Source organism: Lutjanus erythropterus, chromosome 3, assembly GCF_056507025.1.
Source record: "Lutjanus erythropterus isolate fLutEry1 chromosome 3, fLutEry1.hap2, whole genome shotgun sequence".
In the NCBI taxonomy this organism is placed as follows: domain Eukaryota; kingdom Metazoa; phylum Chordata; class Actinopteri; order Lutjaniformes; family Lutjanidae; genus Lutjanus; species Lutjanus erythropterus.
This window is the reverse complement of record NC_139319.1, coordinates 27,617,853-27,640,920: the sequence shown is the minus strand read 5'-3', so window position 1 is coordinate 27,640,920 and position 23,068 is coordinate 27,617,853. Positions and strand designations below refer to the sequence as shown.

At 38.6% G+C, this 23,068-nt stretch overlaps 1 protein-coding gene across 1 annotated transcript in view; it reads left to right on the top strand.

The window, feature by feature from the left end:
• Nucleotides 1-2,972: 2,972 nt before the first annotated feature.
• The window catches only part of wdr17 (WD repeat domain 17), a 29,569-nt gene continuing 9,473 nt past the window's right edge, over nucleotides 2,973-23,068 (top strand). The window contains exons 1-19 of the mRNA XM_084715665.1: nucleotides 2,973-3,054; nucleotides 7,875-8,003; nucleotides 9,492-9,675; nucleotides 9,788-10,018; nucleotides 10,836-10,946; nucleotides 11,138-11,278; nucleotides 12,655-12,777; nucleotides 13,870-14,057; nucleotides 14,206-14,374; nucleotides 14,676-14,767; nucleotides 16,004-16,086; nucleotides 16,210-16,296; nucleotides 16,382-16,546; nucleotides 17,793-17,908; nucleotides 19,466-19,552; nucleotides 19,756-19,905; nucleotides 19,988-20,118; nucleotides 21,538-21,663; nucleotides 22,318-22,473. Coding sequence (XP_084571791.1) covers nucleotides 7,881-8,003; nucleotides 9,492-9,675; nucleotides 9,788-10,018; nucleotides 10,836-10,946; nucleotides 11,138-11,278; nucleotides 12,655-12,777; nucleotides 13,870-14,057; nucleotides 14,206-14,374; nucleotides 14,676-14,767; nucleotides 16,004-16,086; nucleotides 16,210-16,296; nucleotides 16,382-16,546; nucleotides 17,793-17,908; nucleotides 19,466-19,552; nucleotides 19,756-19,905; nucleotides 19,988-20,118; nucleotides 21,538-21,663; nucleotides 22,318-22,473 — 2,463 coding nt within the window. The 5' untranslated portion in view covers nucleotides 2,973-3,054; nucleotides 7,875-7,880. The remainder of the gene's footprint in view (nucleotides 3,055-7,874; nucleotides 8,004-9,491; nucleotides 9,676-9,787; nucleotides 10,019-10,835; nucleotides 10,947-11,137; nucleotides 11,279-12,654; nucleotides 12,778-13,869; nucleotides 14,058-14,205; nucleotides 14,375-14,675; nucleotides 14,768-16,003; nucleotides 16,087-16,209; nucleotides 16,297-16,381; nucleotides 16,547-17,792; nucleotides 17,909-19,465; nucleotides 19,553-19,755; nucleotides 19,906-19,987; nucleotides 20,119-21,537; nucleotides 21,664-22,317; nucleotides 22,474-23,068) is intronic.

Genomic DNA, 23,068 nt, shown 5'->3' with positions numbered 1-23,068 from the left:
GCAAATTCAGTAACATAATGGCAGAAGTTGCACTTATTTCAAAGTGTCTCATGACTTAATATGCCAGGGAACTGGAAAATATAAAGATTGAAGTTGGAATGCTAGAGCCTCTGTGTATTTTCAAATTGTCTGTAGAGTGAGCCAGAAAGTTTGAAGAAGACATCAAGACACAGCTTACAAAGCTGCCAAGGGACCCTTTATCTCACAGTGTGTCCATGCTTTTATATTGTGGAGAGATAAAACTACTTTTTATTGAAGAAGATCTTTATCATACCAATTACTCTAAGGCCCTGTGGTGCCTTGCATTTTTCCTTTTCAGACAGTTATAGCATAAAAATAAAGTATGATGACAGTGATGTGATGGTAGTTATGATTTTTTGAATCAAAAGGTTTGGGTCAGTTTTAGCTTTAAAACGTGCATATGAAATCATCAGCACTCAATGATAAGATTTAATACTTTTGTATTTTAGCAGGATGTATTTCAATGGAAGTGTTTCAGCCCTCGGTTTTCCACAGTGTTATTGCATAATTTGTGAGTGTGACAGTTATTAAGCACAAGCCAGGATGTTTCCGGTGATTACCAGACAGCTGATAGTCATCACAGAAACAGTAACAACAAAAAGATATTGACCAAATAAACAGTATGAAAAGAATACAAATAACAGAGAAAATCTACGACATTTTTCAACAATCAGAGAAGAGATCAATGGTCACACCACCCAACACTGAAAAATTAAGGTGTATGTGTGTCATCTGTATTGTGTATATTCAAATATACACTATATTCAAAACAGCATAATCAGTAGTCAAATATTAGAGAGAAAGATTTTAGATTTGCAATGGGAAAAGTATGACATGCATTATGGATAAAAAGGCAGGTGATGCAGTGGTTCATTGCCTTTTTTCCTTGGAGTCCTCCACCTACCTCTATCTATCTATGTATCCTACGCACCAAAAGAATAAGTGATTAATTCCAAAGCTTTAATGTCAAGATTTAACATCAGTTATAATTGTTACCATTCTTAGAACCATAACCTTTGCTAAATGTCCCATTTCTTGCATAAACTTAACATCTTTTCTTTTGATAACCCAACAGTTGACTTACACACACTCATCCTTACCAAAAGAATAATAATGATTCATTATCACAGAGATTTAGAGGTCACAGAGCTGTGGATGACTAAGTAGCCTACTGCATAATTTCTCAGTGACAAAAAAAACACATCTTTTTAAATAGGGTTGTAGAAATTATGATTTTAGTCAACGTGTGCAAAGCCACTGTGAAAAAAACTCAGAATACAAGTAAAAGAATTCAAAATTCAAGAATGGGGTATTCACTGATGTATTTTATGTCGTAGAACAAAATGTGAAAATCTCATTGGCTTGTTTTAACTGCATAACCCTTAAATCTAATCAGTGGGCTGATTTAAAGGTCTGGGGACCAGAGGTGCAAATGTGCCGACTGTAGGACTCATTCCTGTTGCATTCTGTAGTTTTGTAAAACATGAGAGTACTTGGGAATACAGCCCTGCTTGTTTTGATCTTAAAGGGAAAATATGACACTTTTCATATGGATGTCCAGTTACTGCTGATGATAAATGTACCAGGATACATGACATGCAAGCTTCTAACGCACACAGTCACGTTGCCATATACCACCTTGCCTATAACTATTATTTTGTTGGTTTTTCAGGTCAAATCTTTTTTACAGCAGCCATTTTAACATGAAAAAGCAGTTAACACCCAGTTGTTACCAATGATACTAATTAGGTCAAAGGTGAACTTTATAGTCACATGTACAGTTATACAGACTGCAACATACAGGGAAATTCAGTTCATTCATTTAACCCATCAAATGTGATGGGCAGCCACTGTGCAGCACACACAAACTAAAGCCAGTTCAGTGCGTTGGTCACTTTGGTCAAATTTGTCAACACAAGTATCATTGGCACTGATGCATGTGTTTAACTACATGACCGTGTGATGTGTGCTGTGTTGTTTTTGTATGGCCGGGGTTAGGATTAATTATTAATTCATGCCCCTGACAAATACTCCCATGTATTACAATTAAAAAATTAAAAATAACACTGACACAAATAAAAACTAAACTAAAGCTAAACTGAAACGAGCAAATGAGCAATCTCATTTTGGAAAATGACTGAAACTAAACTGATTTGGAAAATAAATAAAATGGAATAAAATTAAAAAATAATCCAGAAATACAAAACTATTAATTCTGCACACTAGGGAATTTATGGCTTCAGTTGTGGCTCATACTTGTACATTCTTATACTGTTACGTGAATGAAGGGATTTTTTTTTAAACATTTTTTTTATTCTACAGTATTTTAGTACACAGTTAAATCTATACATCCACATTAACACAAACACAAAGCATATGGCATCACAACCAATACCTCAACAGGTCTAACAATCTGAGTAATTTATGAAGTTATTAAATTACATTAAATATTATTACATTATTATATGGAGAGGAATAGTAGTAACGGTCTGTTTCTCATAACAATGGTCTGTTCTTAATAACAGACCTTAGACTGGTGTAGACTAACTCACCAATCAGAATCAAGTATTTAACAAAGCCATGTAATAATATTTTTACCGTATTTACCGTGAAAGCCTTACCCTAAACACGCTCTATTAGCCCCTTCGCTAAGGTAAATACTTTGCTTACGGGGAAATCTTAAGTTTGAAACTTTAGGTTGTTTATGCAAACCAGGCACTTCTTGTTATTGACCTTAATTCACTGAAATGAATTTGAACCGGAATAAACGATGAAAAAGGTTTGACCCGGGAGGATGAACCCTGGATCACACTAATATAATCATACATCATGCTGGACGGTGACGGGATTCACACCGACACGCTTCGGTATCTACACAGACACGCCGAACAGCCAATAGCCGATCAGAATGATTGTTCCCACGGACCAATCACTGCCGGCGTTACGTCCCACCTCACGCGGAGGACGGTGAGCTGGCTGGGAGCACTTCAGCACCTGGGAGCTGTCCGTCCGTGACACGCGAGGGAACCGACGGTAAGAAGGAAAACAGACCACCGACACACCAGCCGCGTGTTAAACCTGCGGTATAACTCATTACCGCGTCGACACACAGAAAACACAGCCGTTAAAAAGACCCCGCTGAAGGCTCGTTATTATCACCAACCTGCCGCTCTGTGGTGCTCAGACTGAGGTACCCACATCTGCGACAGCACTCAATAACAGACTGTTTCCACACGGATTAGTTAGTGCTGCTCAAACCTGTTGATACATACACATATTACTGAAATATAATAACACATCAGACTGAAACCAAACGACAAAACTGTCTGGTTGCGACTGGTGGCAGCAGTTTGGGATGACAGCAGCTGGTTAGTAGCTGCAAAACAGGGTTAGCCTATTGATTTAACTGCGCTCCAGACTAACGCTATTTTATTATCATTGCTATCGAGGTATTTCTGTTCATAATAGGTTCGCGGTAAGTGAATGTCTCTTCTGTTATCCAGCCTTTATCAAGTGAACCAAGTGAGGTGTCACGGCTGTGTTGGTTTGCATGTGAAAAATAGGCTCTGTCTGGCGTCTGAGCTCAAATAAATCAATGAAATGCAGTTGAATCTTTCATCTTGCAGACAAATTTTGCGTGGTGTGTCACTTTAGACACATATATCACCCGAAAATGACCCAAACTGAGCTCATGGGAGAAAAAAAAAAAGATCCAAACAGAGGACCTGTGTCTGTCAGGCTAACGAGGACTAGCTGGGCAGCATGAGGACACAACGAAATTATTTTAAAACATCAACATATCTTTAATGGCTGCTGCATCTGTTTGTGGTCTCATTCTGTTTTAGACGGCTGAGTGTGAGCCTTTTAAAGATGAAGTGTTGATTGCTCTCCTGGGAGCACATTTAGTTTTAATAGACCTCAGGGCAGACATTTTGACATGTCAAAGCAGGGGACTTACAGGTGTAATTGATAGCATTGATGAAGGCTGTATTCACTTGGGTGAGACAGGTATCGTACATGTTGGCTGAGAAGGCATGCGTCCTGGGACACTTAATGAAACACAACCATTGTTAATGTTACTGTTTCCACCTGTTCTTTTCTGCCGTGAAAAAGGTCTAATTGTGCAGATATAGAAAATAATTAAGCTCGCTAGATTTTGAATATAATCTTGCTGAGAAAATAACCTTTTCCCCTCACACCAGCCAAGTTGCACATCTACGTTCAATGTGCTGACTATGGAGTAGTCAGTGTGGCTATTTACTCCCACATGTCAGAGACAAACTGTGATTTTTACCTTAACCTACACAAGTAGTTTTTGTTGTCTAAACCTAACCAAACTGCGACTGAGAATTGAAAATAATTTTTTAAAACTCAAAATAGTGCATGTTTCTGTCATGTAATTTCACACCACTGTCAAACAGTGTTAAGTTAATCAGGAAATGTAATAACTTACTTTTTTCCAATTGCTCCATTAAAAAGTAATACAATTATTTGACTTATTACTTGTTATCAAAAGAGATATTACATTACTCCTTAAATTACTATAGTACTTTTGTACCTTGTTGGCACCATTGTGCTCAAAAATAGAACTGCTAATTCAGTGAACTGTTAAGACTCAGAAAGTTAAATTAAGATAAGATAAGATAAGATAAGATAAGATAAGATAAGATAAGATAAGCCTTTACTAGATGTCCAGATGTCGGCTGTGGTGGAAACATAGTAGCCAAATGAATTCAAAGTGGTGACAATACTTACACCTGTTACAGTGACAATACCTGTTTAATTATGCCTCTCTCCCTCTCTCATCTTCTATCCTCTGTTTAGTTTTTTTGGCGTGCAGCTGATGTGACCTGCCCTGACCTGCCACATGTACATGTCATCATAAGATACATAGTGATCAAAAAGTAACTCAGTAACTCAGAGTTACTTGGATTAGTAACTGTAATATTTTAACTGTTTGGGAAATTGTAATCCCTTACACTACATGTTACTGGGTAAAGTAATAATATTACCACAGTATATTACCGAGTAATTTATTATTGCAAAACACTGTTGTCAGATCTTAGTCTCGTAGGGATTCATACCCCACTCATCTGCAGGAAAGCCACGTGCTGAACCCATTCATCCACAACAGCCAGCTCATTACACCATCATGTTAAAGCTATATAGGTAATATTTCCGTATTTAAATGTCTCAAAACAATAAGATCTATGTTATATATCTTGCACATATTTTTATCCCAAATGTCTGCAAAAAATGTTCAAACCTAGAGAATGTCAGAGATTGAGGACTGAATTGGCAAATGTGACTAAATGCAACATAACATGTCGGGCCTGAGTCAGGTCAGACAGATTTTAATCTGCAATTGTGGTTGTTTAACAATGAAGACAACATCTCCCATGATCCCATGTTGTTTCACGATGTCAAACAATGTCCTTTGTTACTGCTTTGGCTGTTACGACCTTAGAGACAGAAATTACATACTGTGTGTTTAAGTTCAGTTTTTACCACAGAAAAATAACACACAAACTAATACATAGCCCTCAGCTGTAACTGTAACCACTTCAATATGCCAAACATTTTGACCATAATTATCTTATTAAACTAATGTTAATGTCTTTGCAATTTGTTATCTAAGAAAACAGTGACCAAAGGTGTGTATTTATTACCTTTGATCCTCCAGCACCTTTCGTTCAGCCTCCACTCCTATGTGTGTTGGTTTGGTAGCAAGTCCCTCCATATCCCTCCATACCGCTCATCAACAATCCACCTTAGAGGTGAGAAGCATTTTTTAAGAGTGAGTCTATATTCTTCCCCCTCCCTGAAGCAGCAGTAACAGCAGTTTAACACTGCTGTCTGTGGTGCTGAAAACATGGTAGAAATATTTAGTATGCTTAGAATTATAACATAATTTATAACAAAGATTGAGTTAATATACACTTGGAGATGAAGATAAGTAGAAGAAACTAAATTTAGAATGATTTGATCAGTCTGGTTGTTGCTTAATGCAGCCATTCAACCTCAAATCAAGTCGTGACAGTTCTTAAAAGCTTCCTGAATAGGACCCTTATTGACAATAATGAATCTGTTTTCACTCTGTCATCAAGTTAAGACTTTAGTGTAAGACATTTCTTGGCTGTTGTAAAATTTGTAGCAGAGCAGAAGGAGAACTAAGTCCAACCCCTGCAAGAAAAAGGAAAACATGTGGAAACAAACAGCCTGCTCTCATCACCAGGTCATCAAACAGACACAAAACACCCATCTGTGTCTTATCCAGACACACAATTTAAGTTACATAATGTTACGCCTGTCTGCGTCACATAACTTATATTCACTTGCTGTATGTAACAGATCATACTTATTTAACTTATTTAACCCAAACCATGATCTTTTTTGAAACAAACCCAACTTTTCTTAAACCTAAACCCAAGTTTTTTGATGCTCTTTGACCAAACTGTACTTTTCCTAAATCTAACCAAATATTTTAGTGTCTAAACAAGTAGTTTTGAAGCCTAAACCAAACCAAACTGAAACTGCTGTGCAGTGTTCACCACATATCAAAAGGCTTTTCGGCAGCACCTCACATACATGGGAAAGGGTACCTTGTGCATCAGTATGAAAAGCAGTGAGGTGTAACAAAATGTAGTATTTGACAACCTGGGATGAGAAGGGGTTGAAACAAAAATAACTAAATCAAGCCAGTGGCATTTTGTGACATTAGAGGAAATAAAGGTACGGTCTTTGTCTCGTTTTAAAGACATTAGCTCACTGACAAATGCAAATAAATGCAATTATGGGTTATGCACAGAGGTCCGTTTGTACATTAACATGTTCCTCCATCAAAGTGCTGTGTAGCCATTACTGTGACAACTGCACATCATTACTGTTTAGATCACAGCCCCATTATCTAATCAAAAAGAGGAGGTCGGTGAGAAATTTATATGTAAATCAGCCAATTTGCACCTTACAGGAGGAGGTTACGGGCTAACTCGTCAACAGGTTTTTAAAGATTACCTTTGATAGAAAATCCCTGCTCTACCATTTCCCTTTTTTCAATTCTTTTTCTTCTCCGTGATTTGGGTGAACCAACCGTTTAGAGATAATCACTCATGATTAAAAGTAACCCATTTTATTACGAAAAAGGCTAAAAAGTAAAGTGGAATGATATGCAGGTCACAGTTCACCCTGTAGATTTAAGATGGGTGGACAGGAGATACTCATGAATCTGTTATCATCTCAAAGAGCAAATACTTTTCAGAAACACCAAAGAAATACAAGGAATTGGTTTGTTTAAAAACAAGATAACTAACTTATACAAAAGAAACTCTGTCTCCTACAGGGGTCTTTTTAAGACTCTTGGTATGAGGACACGTAGCTGCTACAATGAGTAGAGTACCACAATTCAGACATGCTGTACATCGAGTCACTAGTCAGTTTCTCTCAGTAACAGTGTTCAGTCAGTAGATAAGCAGCACTCTTAGCCAATCACAGCAGAGATTAATTCAATCCTCTCAACATGACTCTTTCTCTTTAATCATCTTATCCTCTTCAACCTGTGGATCTTCATAGCATGCTGTCATGTATGTGTTACTCCAGTAGTAATAGAACAGTACGCTAATTTAATCCGTAATTCATAATAAATAGTGTTTAGAGAGGTGTTGATTTAATTTTGAGTATTGTGGTTGGTGTTGCACTACACTGCACAGCGCCTAACAAATACAATGCAACATAACAAACAAAAGAAAAATACACAGAACATACAATTAAAAGCTGTGCAAAGGTTTCACATTTGGATTTGTAGAATTACTTAAATATAACATAATTTGTGTTTGCACGTGTTTGTGTGTCTCCAGGTCAGGATGGCTAAGGTGAAGCAGGTGGGCTTGCTTGCAGCAGGCTGTCAACCCTGGAATAAAGATGTCTGTGCTGCTAGTGGAGACCGCTTTGCCTACTGTGCTACTTTGGCTATATACATCTACCAGGTGAACTACGTGTGTGTGTGTGTTCATGAGGGTGGTGAATGTTTAAAATCTAAGGCCTTGTTCAGACTGCCAAACTAAAGCTGGTTTTTAGCATGTCCAGATTCTGTCCAGATTTACTGGTCAGCATAAAACATGAAACATAAAATGTGATTTGTACTAATTAGATCCAAGCCACATTTGGAGGTGGTTTGAAATGTAATTCCAAACAGATTTCCACAGATGGGGACTTCAAAGTGTCTTTTGCGCAATTTGCAGTGCAGCACATAATGATCATGTCAAATCCAGAGTGGAGGATGTGCATCAGAGGAGCTCCGCTGCCACTAGCAGAGAGATATGAAGTACAACAAAGAACAACAGTCTGAGGACAGACACTGAAATAGGACACAGAGCAGGGGTTCCCAAACTGTTTCATGACCATGGACCCTAAATTTGAGAGGATTCTCTCTAAGTAATCCCCTCTAATAAAGGAATATCTTATCTTATCTTATCTGTTTGTGTGTGAAGATAATAAAGTCTTCATAGTCAATCAATGATCAAGCTATGGTCACTATTAATTACAAACAGACCAAATGGTCAGCTCTATTCCTTTCCTTTTTGTCCCAACTTCCAAAAAATGTGTTAAAAGTTAAAATATTCTTTTTCTCCTTTTGCTGGACACCTACAAACTACTCAAGGACCACTCTTGGTCTTGACATACATAAATTGTCTGACGGGACTTTGGGGGAAAACTTTTGTACACAACTTGACAGTGTGATTGTTTGGGCTCACTGGCGTATGTAGTTACTGAAGCCTACATTGTTACCACAGCAGTCTATGCAAATACCCATGCAAATAGATTGGTGATGTCTGGACAGACAAATCAGACAGTGACAACGTGGAGAGTCTGTCTTAAAGATCTGATTTGAGGAAAAAATCTGATTTGCCTGCAGTCTGAACAAAGCCTATTGTGGCATTATGTGCAGTAACTTGCTGGAACAGCTCTCACTTACTGTATTACTATTTTTAACAGTAACTTAACTTTTATCTCTTGTTATGGGAAATGTGAGTACACTGCCAAAATATTTATGGTTGATCTAATACAATGTACAGATACACATGGTATCAATGGGCAATAAACCAAAATACCACATTTCCACATTCAAATGTACACAATAGACTACTATAACATACTACTTCACGAAGTCATCAAATTCCATCTTTTGTTGTTGTTTTGATTGACCCTTAGCAGCAGAAATGACATAATGTGCCTTTTAAGCTTTCAAACACAATACACTGCAACCTGTTGTCTCATTTAATTTCTTTCTTGGTTGTTTGAAGTACCTACACTGAACTCAACGTCCAAAATCCTTCAATGACCTGTCTATAATCGTGTGTTTAAGGATGTAAAGAGGTTTCATAAAATCATGTCACCATGGATATTACCATCACAGGACAAAGTCAGAGCTGCTTATTTCCCCTTTTGTTGTTCTCTTTGTCTCTTTGTTGTAGTTGGACCAGCAGTATAATGAATTTAAGCTCAAGTCCATCATGTCAGAACACAAGAAGACCATCACAGCCATCAGCTGGTGTCCTGACAACCCTGATCTGTTTGCATCAGCCTCTGCTGATAACCTGCTCATTGTATGGAACGTAGCAGAACAAAAGGCTGTAGCAAGACTGGACAATACTAAAGGTCGATGGATGATCTACATCAGGATTTATTGGCACACTTAAGTGTTTGAGCTTAAATTACTCTAATGTCCTCTCCTCTAAGAAGTATCACAGTGTCTCTTCTTCTATACCAGGCATCCCTACGTCAGTCAGCTGGTGCTGGAACTCGGCTGATGGAGTGGCATTTGTCTCCCAGCGCGGTCCCCTGTATATCTGGGTCTATGGAGGTCCTGACCCAGGGGTCACAGTGCATAAAGAAGCCCACTCCTTCCTGTCTGATATCTGTCTCTTCAGATGGCACCCCACCAAAAAGGGCAAACTGGTGTTTGGACACACAGATGGAAGTTTGTCTATTTTTCAGCCAGGTATGGATGTTTTCCTCAACGCATTACATATTAAATTAAAATGTACATTTTTGTATTTCTTGGGACATTTCTTTGACTTGCAGTCATTGCCTAGAGGCGTATATAGCAAGTCCTCACCAGAAAAACAGCCATATAGTTTATCTGTGCAAGCAGCTTATTACAACCCATTTATTTACATTTGTAGTTGGGCAGCAACCTCTAGTGGCTGAAGAAATTATAAATCCTGTAACATAACATGACACGATGTGACGTGACGTAATGTGACATAATGTAACATCACGTTATGTCATGTAAAGCAACATAACATATTGTGATGTAGCTAACTTAACTTAACATAGCTTAGGTTAGCGTAGATTAGTTTTGCATAAAATAAAAGGGAAATTACGTAACGTAACTTAACGTAACATAACGCATAGTAAAACAATGAAAAGCAATGTCACATAACGAGGGCTGTCTTGAATACAACAGCAATACAAATTAACTCTCATAATTACTCATACTCAAAATAAACAAACTGAAACAAAGAATATCCGAATCTCAAAACTGAAACTCTACCTATATATAACCAAACTTTAACCATTACACAGCGTTAACTACGTTTAATATCATGTGACTTAACATGAAAACATACTTAATGTCCGGTGCTGCCTGTCACTGTTACTGTTACTGTTACTTAATTTGCCTATTCTATTTTTTAAATATGAGGATGTGTCGGGCATAAACTCTGAGCCTGACAATAACATGTCCAACCCTTCTCTTTTCTTCGAGCCTGTTGACTCACATATCTTCATTAATCTTTCTCTCCTGTCTTGTTTAGGCAGTAAAAGCCAAAAGCATGTGTTGCGTCCAGAATCATTAGAGGGGACAGATGAAGAGGATCCAGTCAGTGCTCTGGAATGGGACCTTTTGTCAACTGACTATTTATTAGGTTGGACAACCTTTCGAACAGTATCACCAGGATTTTATTAGCTGAAGTGATTTGAATTCCTAAAGAGGCAATAGACTTACAATACAACTATAATAGTGTAATAAATTAGCTTTTTATTTTATAGTATCCTAATTGATGAACACATTCTCTCTCTCTCTCTCTCTCTCTCTCTCTCTCTCTCCCTCTCACAGTGTCTAATCTCCATAACGGTATCAGGCTGGTGGACAGCGAGGCCTTGGCTTGTATCACATCTTTCTGCTTCCCCTCAGCTGCTGCATCAGTTCAGTGTCTGGCCTGGGTCCCCTCTGCACCGGGCATGTTCATCACTGGAGGTAACTGCCTATTTCTGTCTGGGTTATGTATGTACGATGTGGGTTTCGTTCTGCCTCGAGGTGTTTACTGCTACAGGTTAGACTTGCCTTTCAGCCTCCAACATAGCAGACAGCTGGTATGTGGGACCTGTTGCTGTGACAGTGCCGTCTGTCTATGTATATGCATTCTTACTGGCCTGTTAATGAGTACATTTGGCATCTAAAAACCACAATAATACTTAATATTACAGGACAGGGCTATTCAATTGAGCCAGATTTTAAAAGGGAATGTATATGGGCCAGATATTTTAAGCAGCCTATTTGAAACCTTTTTTTTTTTTTTACCATCCACAATGGCCAGCGTTTCATGGTTTTGAAGTCTCAACTTTTGTTTTTTGGCAAGATCCAAGATACACATGAAAGGAGGCTGTTGTTGTTGTTGCTGTCTTGGTTTGTCAGTAAGCATTTCCCTAATTGTGACTGTCAATAGCCAGATGTTTTGAAAAGTTATCTAGCGTGGTCAGAACTCACAAGGGAAAACACTGATTTGTGGTGTTGCTGCATCAGTAAACATCCTGCCCGATTCTTACTGCTCATTTGCAGATCTCAACAGAGATGAGAAGGAAGTGAGATAGCTCACTCATTAGGTACTTCCTTACAGTATACATGTAGTATACTTATTTTGTGATTTATGTATGCTGGGCAAATTGGAGGTTGGCTGGTTATAGGACTTTAAGATAGCAGATTGACATCATATTAAAACAATATGTAAGAATTTATATTTTTCACAATTTGGCACCCCATACAATTTCAAACTACAGTTTACTTATGCAGGAAATATAGACCACTGTACACTTGCATTTGTTATGTTTACATTACTACTGATCAAAACCAAGTGGGTCGACAACTTTGCTAACACAGCTAAACATTGTGCAACATCACAAGACATAGCAAGCCAGCTAATAATACTTACTAGTTCAACAGCAAGAGGACCAGCTCAGCATCTGTCTGTCAGCCTCTTAGTTCACATAGTGATGGTCCAAAGCCCCTGTGCTACCAGTGTAAACACCAACACTCCCCCGGTGCTATGAGCTCCCAGTCTAGCAGAATCTACTTGTCACATGTCCAACCGACTTCTAAGTTACTTAGCTGTGCAGCTAACTGAGCTAACCAGCTAATGGGAGTTACAGTTAGCATGGCTTACCCAATAGTGTGAGAACAGGGCACAGAGTGGGAATGACAGAAGCACCAGTCACCCCATTACAAGTCAGTGTAGCATCAGAATGATTTTAAAGCTGTAGATAATCACACAACCATCCATAGTTATGAGAGGACATTTCCTTTATGTTAGAGACCTTCGATATGTTTAAACTGATGTGTGTTTGTCTCATTGTCAGACTCTCAGGTTGGAGTGTTGAGGATATGGAATGTGTCTCGCTCCACTCCACTGGACAGCTTTAAACTGAAAAAGACAGGATTTCATGCTTTGCATGTCCTCAACTCCCCTCTTGCCAAGAAAGGTAAATTAGAAGTAAAACCATTTGGACTTACAAATGTGATATTGATTCAAATGCACATGCAAAACAGCTGTTATAAGTTGCACGAGTTCAGTTTTCAGGTTGGTTGAAAAATCTTGTGTCAGAATTCATTCTTACAAGTGGAAGGTTTTTACACAAAATCCACATCTTCAGGTTTGTGCATCTCAAGTGGGACTGCAGCTATTGATTGTTTTAGTAACTGAGTATTCTTCCAATTATTCCATTGATTAATCAAGTAATTGTTTAAGAAATTCTTTTGTTTTATTAAAGAACAATAGTAAATGTACAAAAGAGAAAATAAGACAAATCTTGTAAAATGACTCGTTAGTTTTCTTTTTAGAAAAATCTCCATTTTATAGTACTATATAGTATACTACTAATATTATACTCTACTGTATTATAGTATACTATAACACATATGATAGTGACACTGAAGGCTGTGTCACAGACAGACACAGAGCTGAGCAGTGAGCAGAAAGGCAGCAGATATCGCCAAAGTAACAATAAACATCACAATCTCATGAGCTATTTCTGTGACAAGCATGCCCACTGTCCCAGCTGCACCACTGGAAATGCCTGAAGTCACAGCCCACAGGATTTCACTTGATGGAGGGGAAAGCAATGGCTTTTCAATCAGTCGGTCTGCCTTTTTTTTTTTAGACTCGGTGCCACACAGTGCTTCAGAGTAAAACACAGCAGCATCTGTCTTGGAATTGTTTCAGCCCAAATCTCAAAAGCAGTTTTGTGTGTGTGCGTGTGTGTGTGTGTGTGTGTGTGTGTGTGTGTGTGTGTGTGTGTGTGCGTGTGTGTTTGTGTCAGCCACCAAAGCACAACAGAAGAGATTTAAACATCTGCTGATGATTTTCTTATATGTATGCTTTCTGGATATACTAAAGCAGCCATTCAAACGTGACACAGCAATATGTCACCTCTTTTAAGACTTAATTTGATTTGCTCAGCTACACTCTGTCCCTGAAATCAGCTTGAGACTGACTGCTCTGTCTTCTCAAAGATTTCTAAAAAGGCACACCACATATTTTCTCCTCTCTTTGACTCCCTCCATTCTCTCTACAGCTCAGAGTTCCTGCTCTCCCAGTAAAAGTCAGCACACCAGTTCCACCAGTGAGGCAGTACCTCCCCCAACCCTGTCACAGAATCGGTCCTTCTCTCTGCCTCCTGGCCATGCTGTGTGCTGTTTCATGGATGGAGGAGTGGGACTCTATGACATGGGGGCCAAGAAGTGGGACTTCCTACGAGACTTGGTATTCTATGAAAGCCTTTGTCAAGTCCACAGCGTACATGCTGCTTACACATGATGGAATGAACAAACCAATAATGGGACGTGCCATGAACCGTGTTCTTGACATATGATTTATTTGCTCTTTCTCTCTGTCTTTGTGTTGTTTCCAGGGTCATGTAGAGACTATCTTTGACTGTAAATTTAAGCCAGATGATCCAAACCTGCTGGCCACAGCCAGCTTTGATGGAACCATTAAAATCTGGGACACCAACACACTAACGGCTGTTTACACCTCCCCCGGCAACGAAGGAGTGGTCTACTCCCTGTCCTGGGCTCCAGGTAGACCAGCTCCTCCACAATTCACACACACAAGCACATGCACACATACAGCACACACAAACATCTGCATGTGAAACCTCTGAAACCCAGGAAGAGCTGAGGAATGACCTACATACATGACATACAGTACATGAAGGTAACATAAACATTCCAGCCCACACAAGAGAAGTACGTACACAAACCGGTCAGGTATAAGGTTCAAAAGACTTATTGTCCCATCCCAGCAACCGTATAGCGTATTGTATATCACCTGTTGCTCCTGTGAAAGTTGGTGAACTCTCTGTCTGTGTGTGTTTTGAAGGCGACCTGAACTGCATTGCAGGAGCGACGTCTCGCAATGGAGCGTTCATCTGGGATGTTAGAAAAGGAAAGATCATCACTCGCTTTAATGAGGTTACTTTGACTTTAAAACCGAATCTTTGTATCAGTAACATTTAATCAAATTATAAATTAATACACAAACATTTATTTTTATATATAGATTATATTTTACCTTTATTTGAAGGGATAGTTTTTTGATGGATTTGTTGAATTGGGGTTGTATGAAGTACTGATCCACAGTCAGTGTTTTACCTACAGTAGATCTTGGTGGGCATTCCTCCAGTTTGGAGAAAACAGCAGGAGTACCGGAGTAGGAAGCAAAGGGTCAGCAGCAAAACACTTTTAGTCACCTAAAAAAACAATATAAATTTAAGTGTTTGCTATATTTAGAATATTTTCACTGCTTTATCTTGCTGCCAGACAACCTTTTCTGTCATGAAAGCACTGCTATTAAAGCAGCACCGCTCTCTCCAAAAGACTCCAGACTCCCTTGGCAAAAACATTTTACCTTGCAGAACTCCACTGCCTTGATCAGTTAGTTTGTGTCATTGTGGGAATTTGGTGAATCCAAACTAACCCTTGAAAACGCCAAAGTCTGGGTGACCTCTAGCTCAGGTGGTTAAGCATTCACCCCATGTGCAGAGGCTGTGAGTCCTCTGCAGCCGTCGTTGGTTCAACTTCCACCTACGACCCTTTGCTGCATGCCATTCCCCCACATTTTCCTGTTGTATCTTCAGGTGTCTTCTAAATTAAGGGCATAAAAGAAAAAATATGAAAGAAAACACTGAAGTCACATAATAACACAAACAAACTGACTGATGGAGGCATCAGCAGACAAGCAACTCTCGTTTTCTGTTAAAATTACTGTTTTTGCCAAAGGAGTATGGTGGCGGTTTCCTGTCAGAAAATGCTCTCTGATTGCAAGTGAAAGTTGTGAATTTATGATAAATATAGCGTGCACTTAAACTGATAATGATTTTTTTAAGGTGGCTAACATGGTTTATAGGTGGCTAATATGTTTGACTATATATGACTCTGTCCATAGCAGTTTATTACTTAGCTTCCTTCTCTGGTACTCCTTCCGCTTCTCCAAACTGAGGGCATGCCACCTGCCATTTACTATTGGTAATTCACTGACTATGGATAAAAAAACCCTGAACTGTCCCTTTTAATTGCTGTTTCCCATTTTTACGACAGACATTTTAAAAAATGTGAAAGTGCTTTTTTTTCAATTTGGGAAAACTGGCTCTACCACTAGTCTCCTTATTATTATCATGTCTGCAGTGACCCCTCTCTCTCTTCTTCCAGCACGGTAAGAATGGTATATTCTGTATATCATGGAGCCATAAGGACTCTAAAAGGATCGCCACCTGTAGTGGAGATGGATTCTGGTAAGTCCTTGTCTTATTTGATGGACATCTATTCTGAAACGTGTGTGTTCTATGATGAAGAAGGCATAAAATGTGTCCTTCACAGAGAGTTTTATGTGTTTTATATTTATATTTTGACAACAGTATCATCCGCACCATCGATGGTAAAATCCTCCATAAGTACAAACATCCTGCTGCTGTGTTTGGATGTGACTGGAGCCAAAACAACAAGTAAGACCTCAATCCATCTGCTGTCTTCAGGTGTTACGTCATCTGTTTTATACACGTCCTCCTGCCTCTTTGTCTATCCTTGTAGGGACATGATAGCAACGGGCTGTGAGGATAAAAATGTCCGCGTTTACTACCTGGCTACCAGCTCGGATCAGCCTCTGAAGGTCTTCACTGGGCACTTAGCTAAAGTATTCCATGTTCGCTGGTCTCCGCTCAGAGAGGGCATACTGTGTTCTGGATCAGATGATGGGTGAGTGCGGACACACAGAGTGAGGACTAATACACACTGTTAAAAATAGTCTTCTTACATGAGATGGACATTTAATGAGAAATCTGTTTCACTGCAGCAGCAAATGATAAGGTGCAAAAACAAAACAACAAGGAATCAAATAAGAATATTAAGCATAATGCATATAGAGAAAATGTGTGAATTACAAAATGTGGAAATTGTGTTTTAATAGCTTGTAGGTTGATTGTCAAATGTGAGACATGCATAATTTATGTTTGAGTTCAGTGAATCTCACACTTTGGAGGATGCAGTCCCATTGCTTACAAATAAAGGAGTCGATTTTTGTAGAGAGGTTGTTGTAGAGTTGACATTCAAATATGTTTCTAAGACTTATCTTTTTCCTTTTTATTAGTTTTATAAATCAGTGTTTCATTAGACTAGAGTTCTTTGTGTTATCTTGTGTGTTACATACTTGTAGCAGGTGAACAATTGCATATTGTGAGAGAAAAATTTTAATTGACTGTAACCTATCCTTTAAGTCACATTTAAAAAACTGTAAAAGGGTAAAGTTCAAACTTTCAAGTATCTGATCAACTGAGATGTTTCTATGATCTTCACTCATCTGAATTACTGTTTAGCTGGTTACAGGTCGATCATAGTACGCTGAAATCACTCAAATCACTATACAAACAAGCACTCAAAACACAAGATTGAAGTAGATCCATCACAATTCAACTCTAGAAAATATCAGATTTAAAGTTGGGAGACTAACCAATACTAATCATGCTTATAGATCTTTCGGTAACAAATTAAAACAATGGATGATTAATACAAACATATGTCAGCACCAAACTCTTTTTGCTGCTGCTACTGTGTGTCCTTTTCTAATTTGTAAACTGCATGTCCTGTTTTGTCTTTGCATTGATGCATTTTAGGAAGCCCTTTGAACACCTTGGCCGGGGACTATTGATAAAAAATTAAAAAAATTGAAGATAGTAATTTACACTGTCTCCTCTCAGGACTAACTTCTGACAACTCTAAGTTATAATTGCATTATTTCAGATGTTGTTACAGGTTTATTCACATCAGTGATGCTTAGCACAGCAAGACAAAGGGCCTTTATTTAAGATTATGATTATGATCTGTTAATAAAGACAAAAAAATCAACCATTTAAACTCTGCATTTTATATGCTGAAGAAAGGAACCCTTTAAGTAATTAGCTGAAATTAATTCAAAGAGAAATTCCTGTGTGTCTGTCTTTTTCAGTACTGTTCGTATATGGGACTACACACAGGATGCGTGCATCAATGTGCTGAGTGGTCATAAAGCTCCAGTCAGAGGCTTGATGTGGAACACAGAGGTTCCTTACCTCCTCATTTCAGGTAACGCCACTAACAGTACAATCATTGTCTGCACTGTTGAGCTACTGTCAGTGTATGTCTATCCTGTGTACTCCAAACAGGTGAACAAATATTACAAAACTACCCACAAAAGTACCAAGGCCAAATATGTTTTAGCAGTCTAATCTTATAACCAGCGTGATTCTGCGTCAATATATATCTCTTTATTTTAATTTTTCAATGACATGACAGCTGTCACCGTTTTTGCAATGCACTATAAAGTTGCAGAGCTTCTCCCCTACTGATCTCTTTCATATTTTCTGTCTGTCAAGAGCTGTTTTAGGCCTAACAAAGGCTAAAAAAACACCAAAAAAGCTTAGAAAAGTAAAGTAGCTGTTTAGTAGCATCTAATGGCAGTTCTAGGTAACTACAACAAATGCACACACACAGAGCCTTTAGTTTATACTACAGCCAGCTGACATTTCCTCAGTCAACAATATCAGTAATTGGAGTAAAAGTACTAATACCCCACTGTAAAAATACAGTTACAAATAAAATTCCTGCACGGAAAATGTCACTTAAGTAAAAGATTCAAGTAAAACCTGAAAATAAAAAAAACTGAAAATAATAATAATAATAATGATAATAATAATAATAATAATAATAATAATAATATTAGATTATTATGACTGATGCTTTAATGCAAAAGCAGGATTTTTCTGTTGTAGTTGGTTGAGATGGAATTTATCATCATCATGGACCATGGATTAATCTGCTGTTTTTTTCTCCATTAATTGACAGATTTTTTTGGTTTGTAAAAATTCTGCGAATAGTGAGAAATGTTCTCACTGTTACCCAGAGCCCAAAGTGACACATCACAACGCTCGTTTTGTAAAACCTCAATATTATTACAAATACATTAAAGTTATTAAAATAATTCAAGGGAAAAGCACCAAATCTTCACACTTGTGAAGATGGAACCATGAAATTTTGTTATATGAAAAATGACTTAGAAATACATACAGTTATCAAAATATTTGCCAATTGATTTTCTGTCATGAATCTACTACTTGATTGATCCACTATTTTTTCAACTGTTGGGTAGTTAAGTTTATAACAAAACACAATATTATCAACCACTTCACATGTTTTGTATGTAAAAATCTTCATTTGTAAAGTAATGAACTTTTCCCTCTTTCATGTAGTGGAGTAGAAGAAAGTGGCAGGAAAAGAAAAGATCTGCCTTTAGTATAGTGGAATTTCAGAGTTTGACGCATCTTCCATGATTTTAAATTCTACCTTTGTAAAAACCTTGTAATCTCTGCAACCATTCAGCTCACAGATGAGCGACTCTAGTTGTATACAAAGACAGTAATATGCTGAATTATAGACATGTTTCTATTGTTGATGTATGAAACAGTTGTAAATGAGAGGAAATGTGTTACTATGATGTTATGACTGTATTCTAAAGTGTTACATGATGTGTACTTTGGTATTTTACTGGCAGGCGTGTGATGTAGAATGGACTGTATTTTAAAGTGTGGGTGCTACACTGTCAGAGTGTGTTGTATTTAAACTACAAAATGTACAAATTTGTAGGTTCATGGGATTATACAATCAGAGTGTGGGACACAAGAGATGGCACATGTCTAGATACAGTCTACGACCACGGAGCTGATGTCTATGGTAAGACAAAACCATGGGAACAACACCCTAGGTAATAGTTAATTAACATGAAGTAAATATGAATCGCGGACTTAACTTGCATGTAACACACAGAAAACACAAGTTGTTATTGGTGGCAGAGAGGCATGGTGCAGTGGGTTATTTTTCTGAATTTTGTCATTGAGATTTGTACCTGATTTACTAAAGTGTGCGTGTATGTGTAGGGTTAACATGTCATCAGAGTCGTCCGTTCACCATGGCCAGCTGTAGCAGAGACAGTACAGTGAGGCTGTGGTCTCTCACACCCCTCATCTCGCCGTTGCTGCTCAACATCCTCACCGACCAGCCTTGGGAAAAGATCATAGGAAACACAGGTGAGAAGAGACACCTGATCTGCTCTTTTAGATGTTGTTCTGTTCTGAGACTTCACCACTTGCTGGTTGTGTTTCTCTGCAGACACAGCGATGGTTCCCGGCTCGCCGCCGCTGCTCTGTGGCAAAGTGTCTCGAGACATCAAGCAGGAGTTGGACAAACTGAGCTTAGACATCAGGGCCAAGAAGCTCCGCTGGTTTTCTGAGTGCTTCTCGGTAATTACACTCTCCTACTTTCACACTGATTATTGGTGATGCTCAGCTGCTAAGTGATGATATGGGACCTGAATCAGTGTGAATACCTCACGGTTTCTCATGTGTCTGCATTTTCAGCATTTAACAATACACACCACATGGATAAGCATTGTTGTTGCAGTATTTTCTGATGACAACTTTAAATGTTGAAAATATTCTAAACATAATGCACACTTAAACTGAAATGGATTTTGTTAGGTGGCTAAATACGTTTTGCGGCTGATTCTGTCCACAGCAGGTCATTGCTTAGCTTCCTACATCAGTACTCCTGCTGCTTCTCCAAACTGGAGGCGTCCTGACCATCGTCTACTGTAGGAAATACACTGACTGTGGATAAATGCCTCATACAACCCCAGTTTAAGGACAGTGAGGAAACACCAGACTACTCCATGTAGCTTCGACAGCTTCTCTGTGATTTTGTCTCCCTCTTCTGGCCTTTAAGTGAAACTTCACGCTTTCCTCAAAAAATCACTTTGCAGATAAAATTGTTGTAATTTCCAAACAATAACAGATATATTTAAAAAACTTACATATATTTGATTTAATAGCGATGAGCATCTTTCTTAATGTTCTCATGCAAAGAGCTTTCATAGCTAAGAACAAAAAATCTTTATGTAGATTGTGCCCATGAACATTCGCAGGTTAACTGACATTACTCCAGTCAGGTTCAAACACTTCCCACAGCTGAGGGTTTAACCATAAGTGCAGCTTTGTTGATTTTGCATGAGGCCCATTTGAACTGTTTGACTTCAGAATATAATTGGAAGGTGAGTCAACAAAAGGCTCTCTGCTACACACCCTTTATTTGATGTTTACTTGGAGGAAATACAAACCAAACACAGAGATTAGAAGAGAAAAGGCCTTGATACAGCTTCTCTTTACCAAGGGAACATGTGAAAATCATTGTGTATTCACAGTGTACATTTGAGAGGAGAGCTCTAAACTAAATAAGATATTAAGAATTTTCAGTTTTAAGTTGAATAATAAATACTCAGTAGAAAGTCTGCAAGTGTATGTCCAACTGCTTTCCTATGCATATTGTATCTTCAAAGCTTTGTTCTGTCATTACAACAACAAAAAGTACAATTTTTAATATTGATATAATCACATCAGAATGATATATGAATTTAAATAGCCTTTAAAAAGCTACAACATGTTGTAGAATCAGTCTAAGGTTCAAATCGAGTCTCACAGATCCCTCAAGGACACTCAACAGCAGAAATATAATTTGATATCACTATAACGTTTGAAAGTATGCAAACAACTGCACTGAACATAGTTTTTCAGTGTTTCTTGTTTGTTTTCTTTGGGAGTGTGCATGCTACCTGTGTGTTTGTGAGTCTCTCTGAACACATCTGTGTGTACTTTGTCATGTGGCAGCCTCCAGGAGGCAGCAGTAACCTGTGGGACTTGGTGTCGGTCATCAACGGCCAGGACGACTCACTGCTACCAGCCAGCTACAGCAAGGGAGTGATGCACATGAAACACCTGCTCAAGTTTAAAACGGTATGCAGCCCTGATGCTCTGTTAAAGGGTAACTCATGAACTTTTCAACCTGGACTCTGTTTTCCTGTGTTTTTCTCTCTACGCGCAGAAAAAGGGGATAACAATTTTAAACTGGTCCAGTTTTAAGTGAGATGTTCGCAGCAGTCAGCTGTTAAACAAGCTGCGATGTAATCCTTTTGGGCAACTGTGCCTGTAAAAGTACATCCACTAATAGTTCATCAGCATCAAAATAAACCCTTAATTGTGTTAGATGTGAACCTATCTCTCTTATGTCTGATGTCCCTCTCGCTCTTGCTCCTCTCTCAATATTTTCACATCAAATGTGGAGAATTATGAGTATATATAGTCTGCATTGCCTCTGATATAGACAAAGAGACAGACAGGCACTGCTGCTGCAGCTTTAGTGCAGGCTGGAGTGGACAGACTGCCTTTGCATCTCACAGACTGCCTCTTTCCGGCAAACCCATATCCATACACTGTTCTATTTAAAGACTACATAGCACTTATTCCTTTCCTAATATTTTCATTTTCTTTGGTTCTGTTCAACCAAAGTCAATTTAAGATGTTTCAGAGAGGAGTCTACTTGGTTTCAGAAATGTCTTGTATTTTATTTCACGTTGGTTTCTTCCATTGTTTTTTGTTTTTTTCTTTCAGTCTGAAGCCCAGGAACTCACTATAGTCAAGATGTCTAAATTTGGAGGAGGTATCGGCGCTCCAAGTAAAGAAGAGAGGTTGAAAGAAGCAGCCGACATTCATCTGAGACTTGGACAGATTCAGCGATACTGTGAATTAATGGTGGAACTGGGACAGGTATGGAGTGTGTATGTGCGCATGCATGTGTGTGTGTGCGTGCATGTGTGTTTATGGTTTCTTTTTTTTGGGGGGGGACTTTTTTTGCCTTTATTGGATAGGACAGCTGAAGAGCAGACAGGAAACAGGGTGAAGAGAGGGGGGATTACATGCAGCACAGGGCTGCAGGCGGGAGTCAAACCAACAGCCTCCATACACGGGGCAGACACTCCACCAACTGAGCTACAGGGCCGCCCCTGTGTTATAGTTTACAATACTAACACCAATGACTCTAAACCAGTCATCACAACACTGATGTCTTTTTTTCCTCCTGGAGACAGTGAAGCCAGATAAAATGCTTTGCTTGTCATAGTGAAAACCCAAGAGCCTGCAAGTGGAGACTGGAGGTGAAAGAAGATGAAAAGAGATGGGCTGGTATTTAGGACATCTGACAGACTGGAGAGTTACAGCAGGGCCAGACAGGCAGCTGCATGCAGCAGCTGCAGAGACAGAAACCAGGTGTAGAGGAGTTTGACATCTGGGCATCATCAAACAACCTGTCGGTTCTGAACTTCAGGTATATTTGGTCACAGTAATGATTCTCTTTCTGTAAACA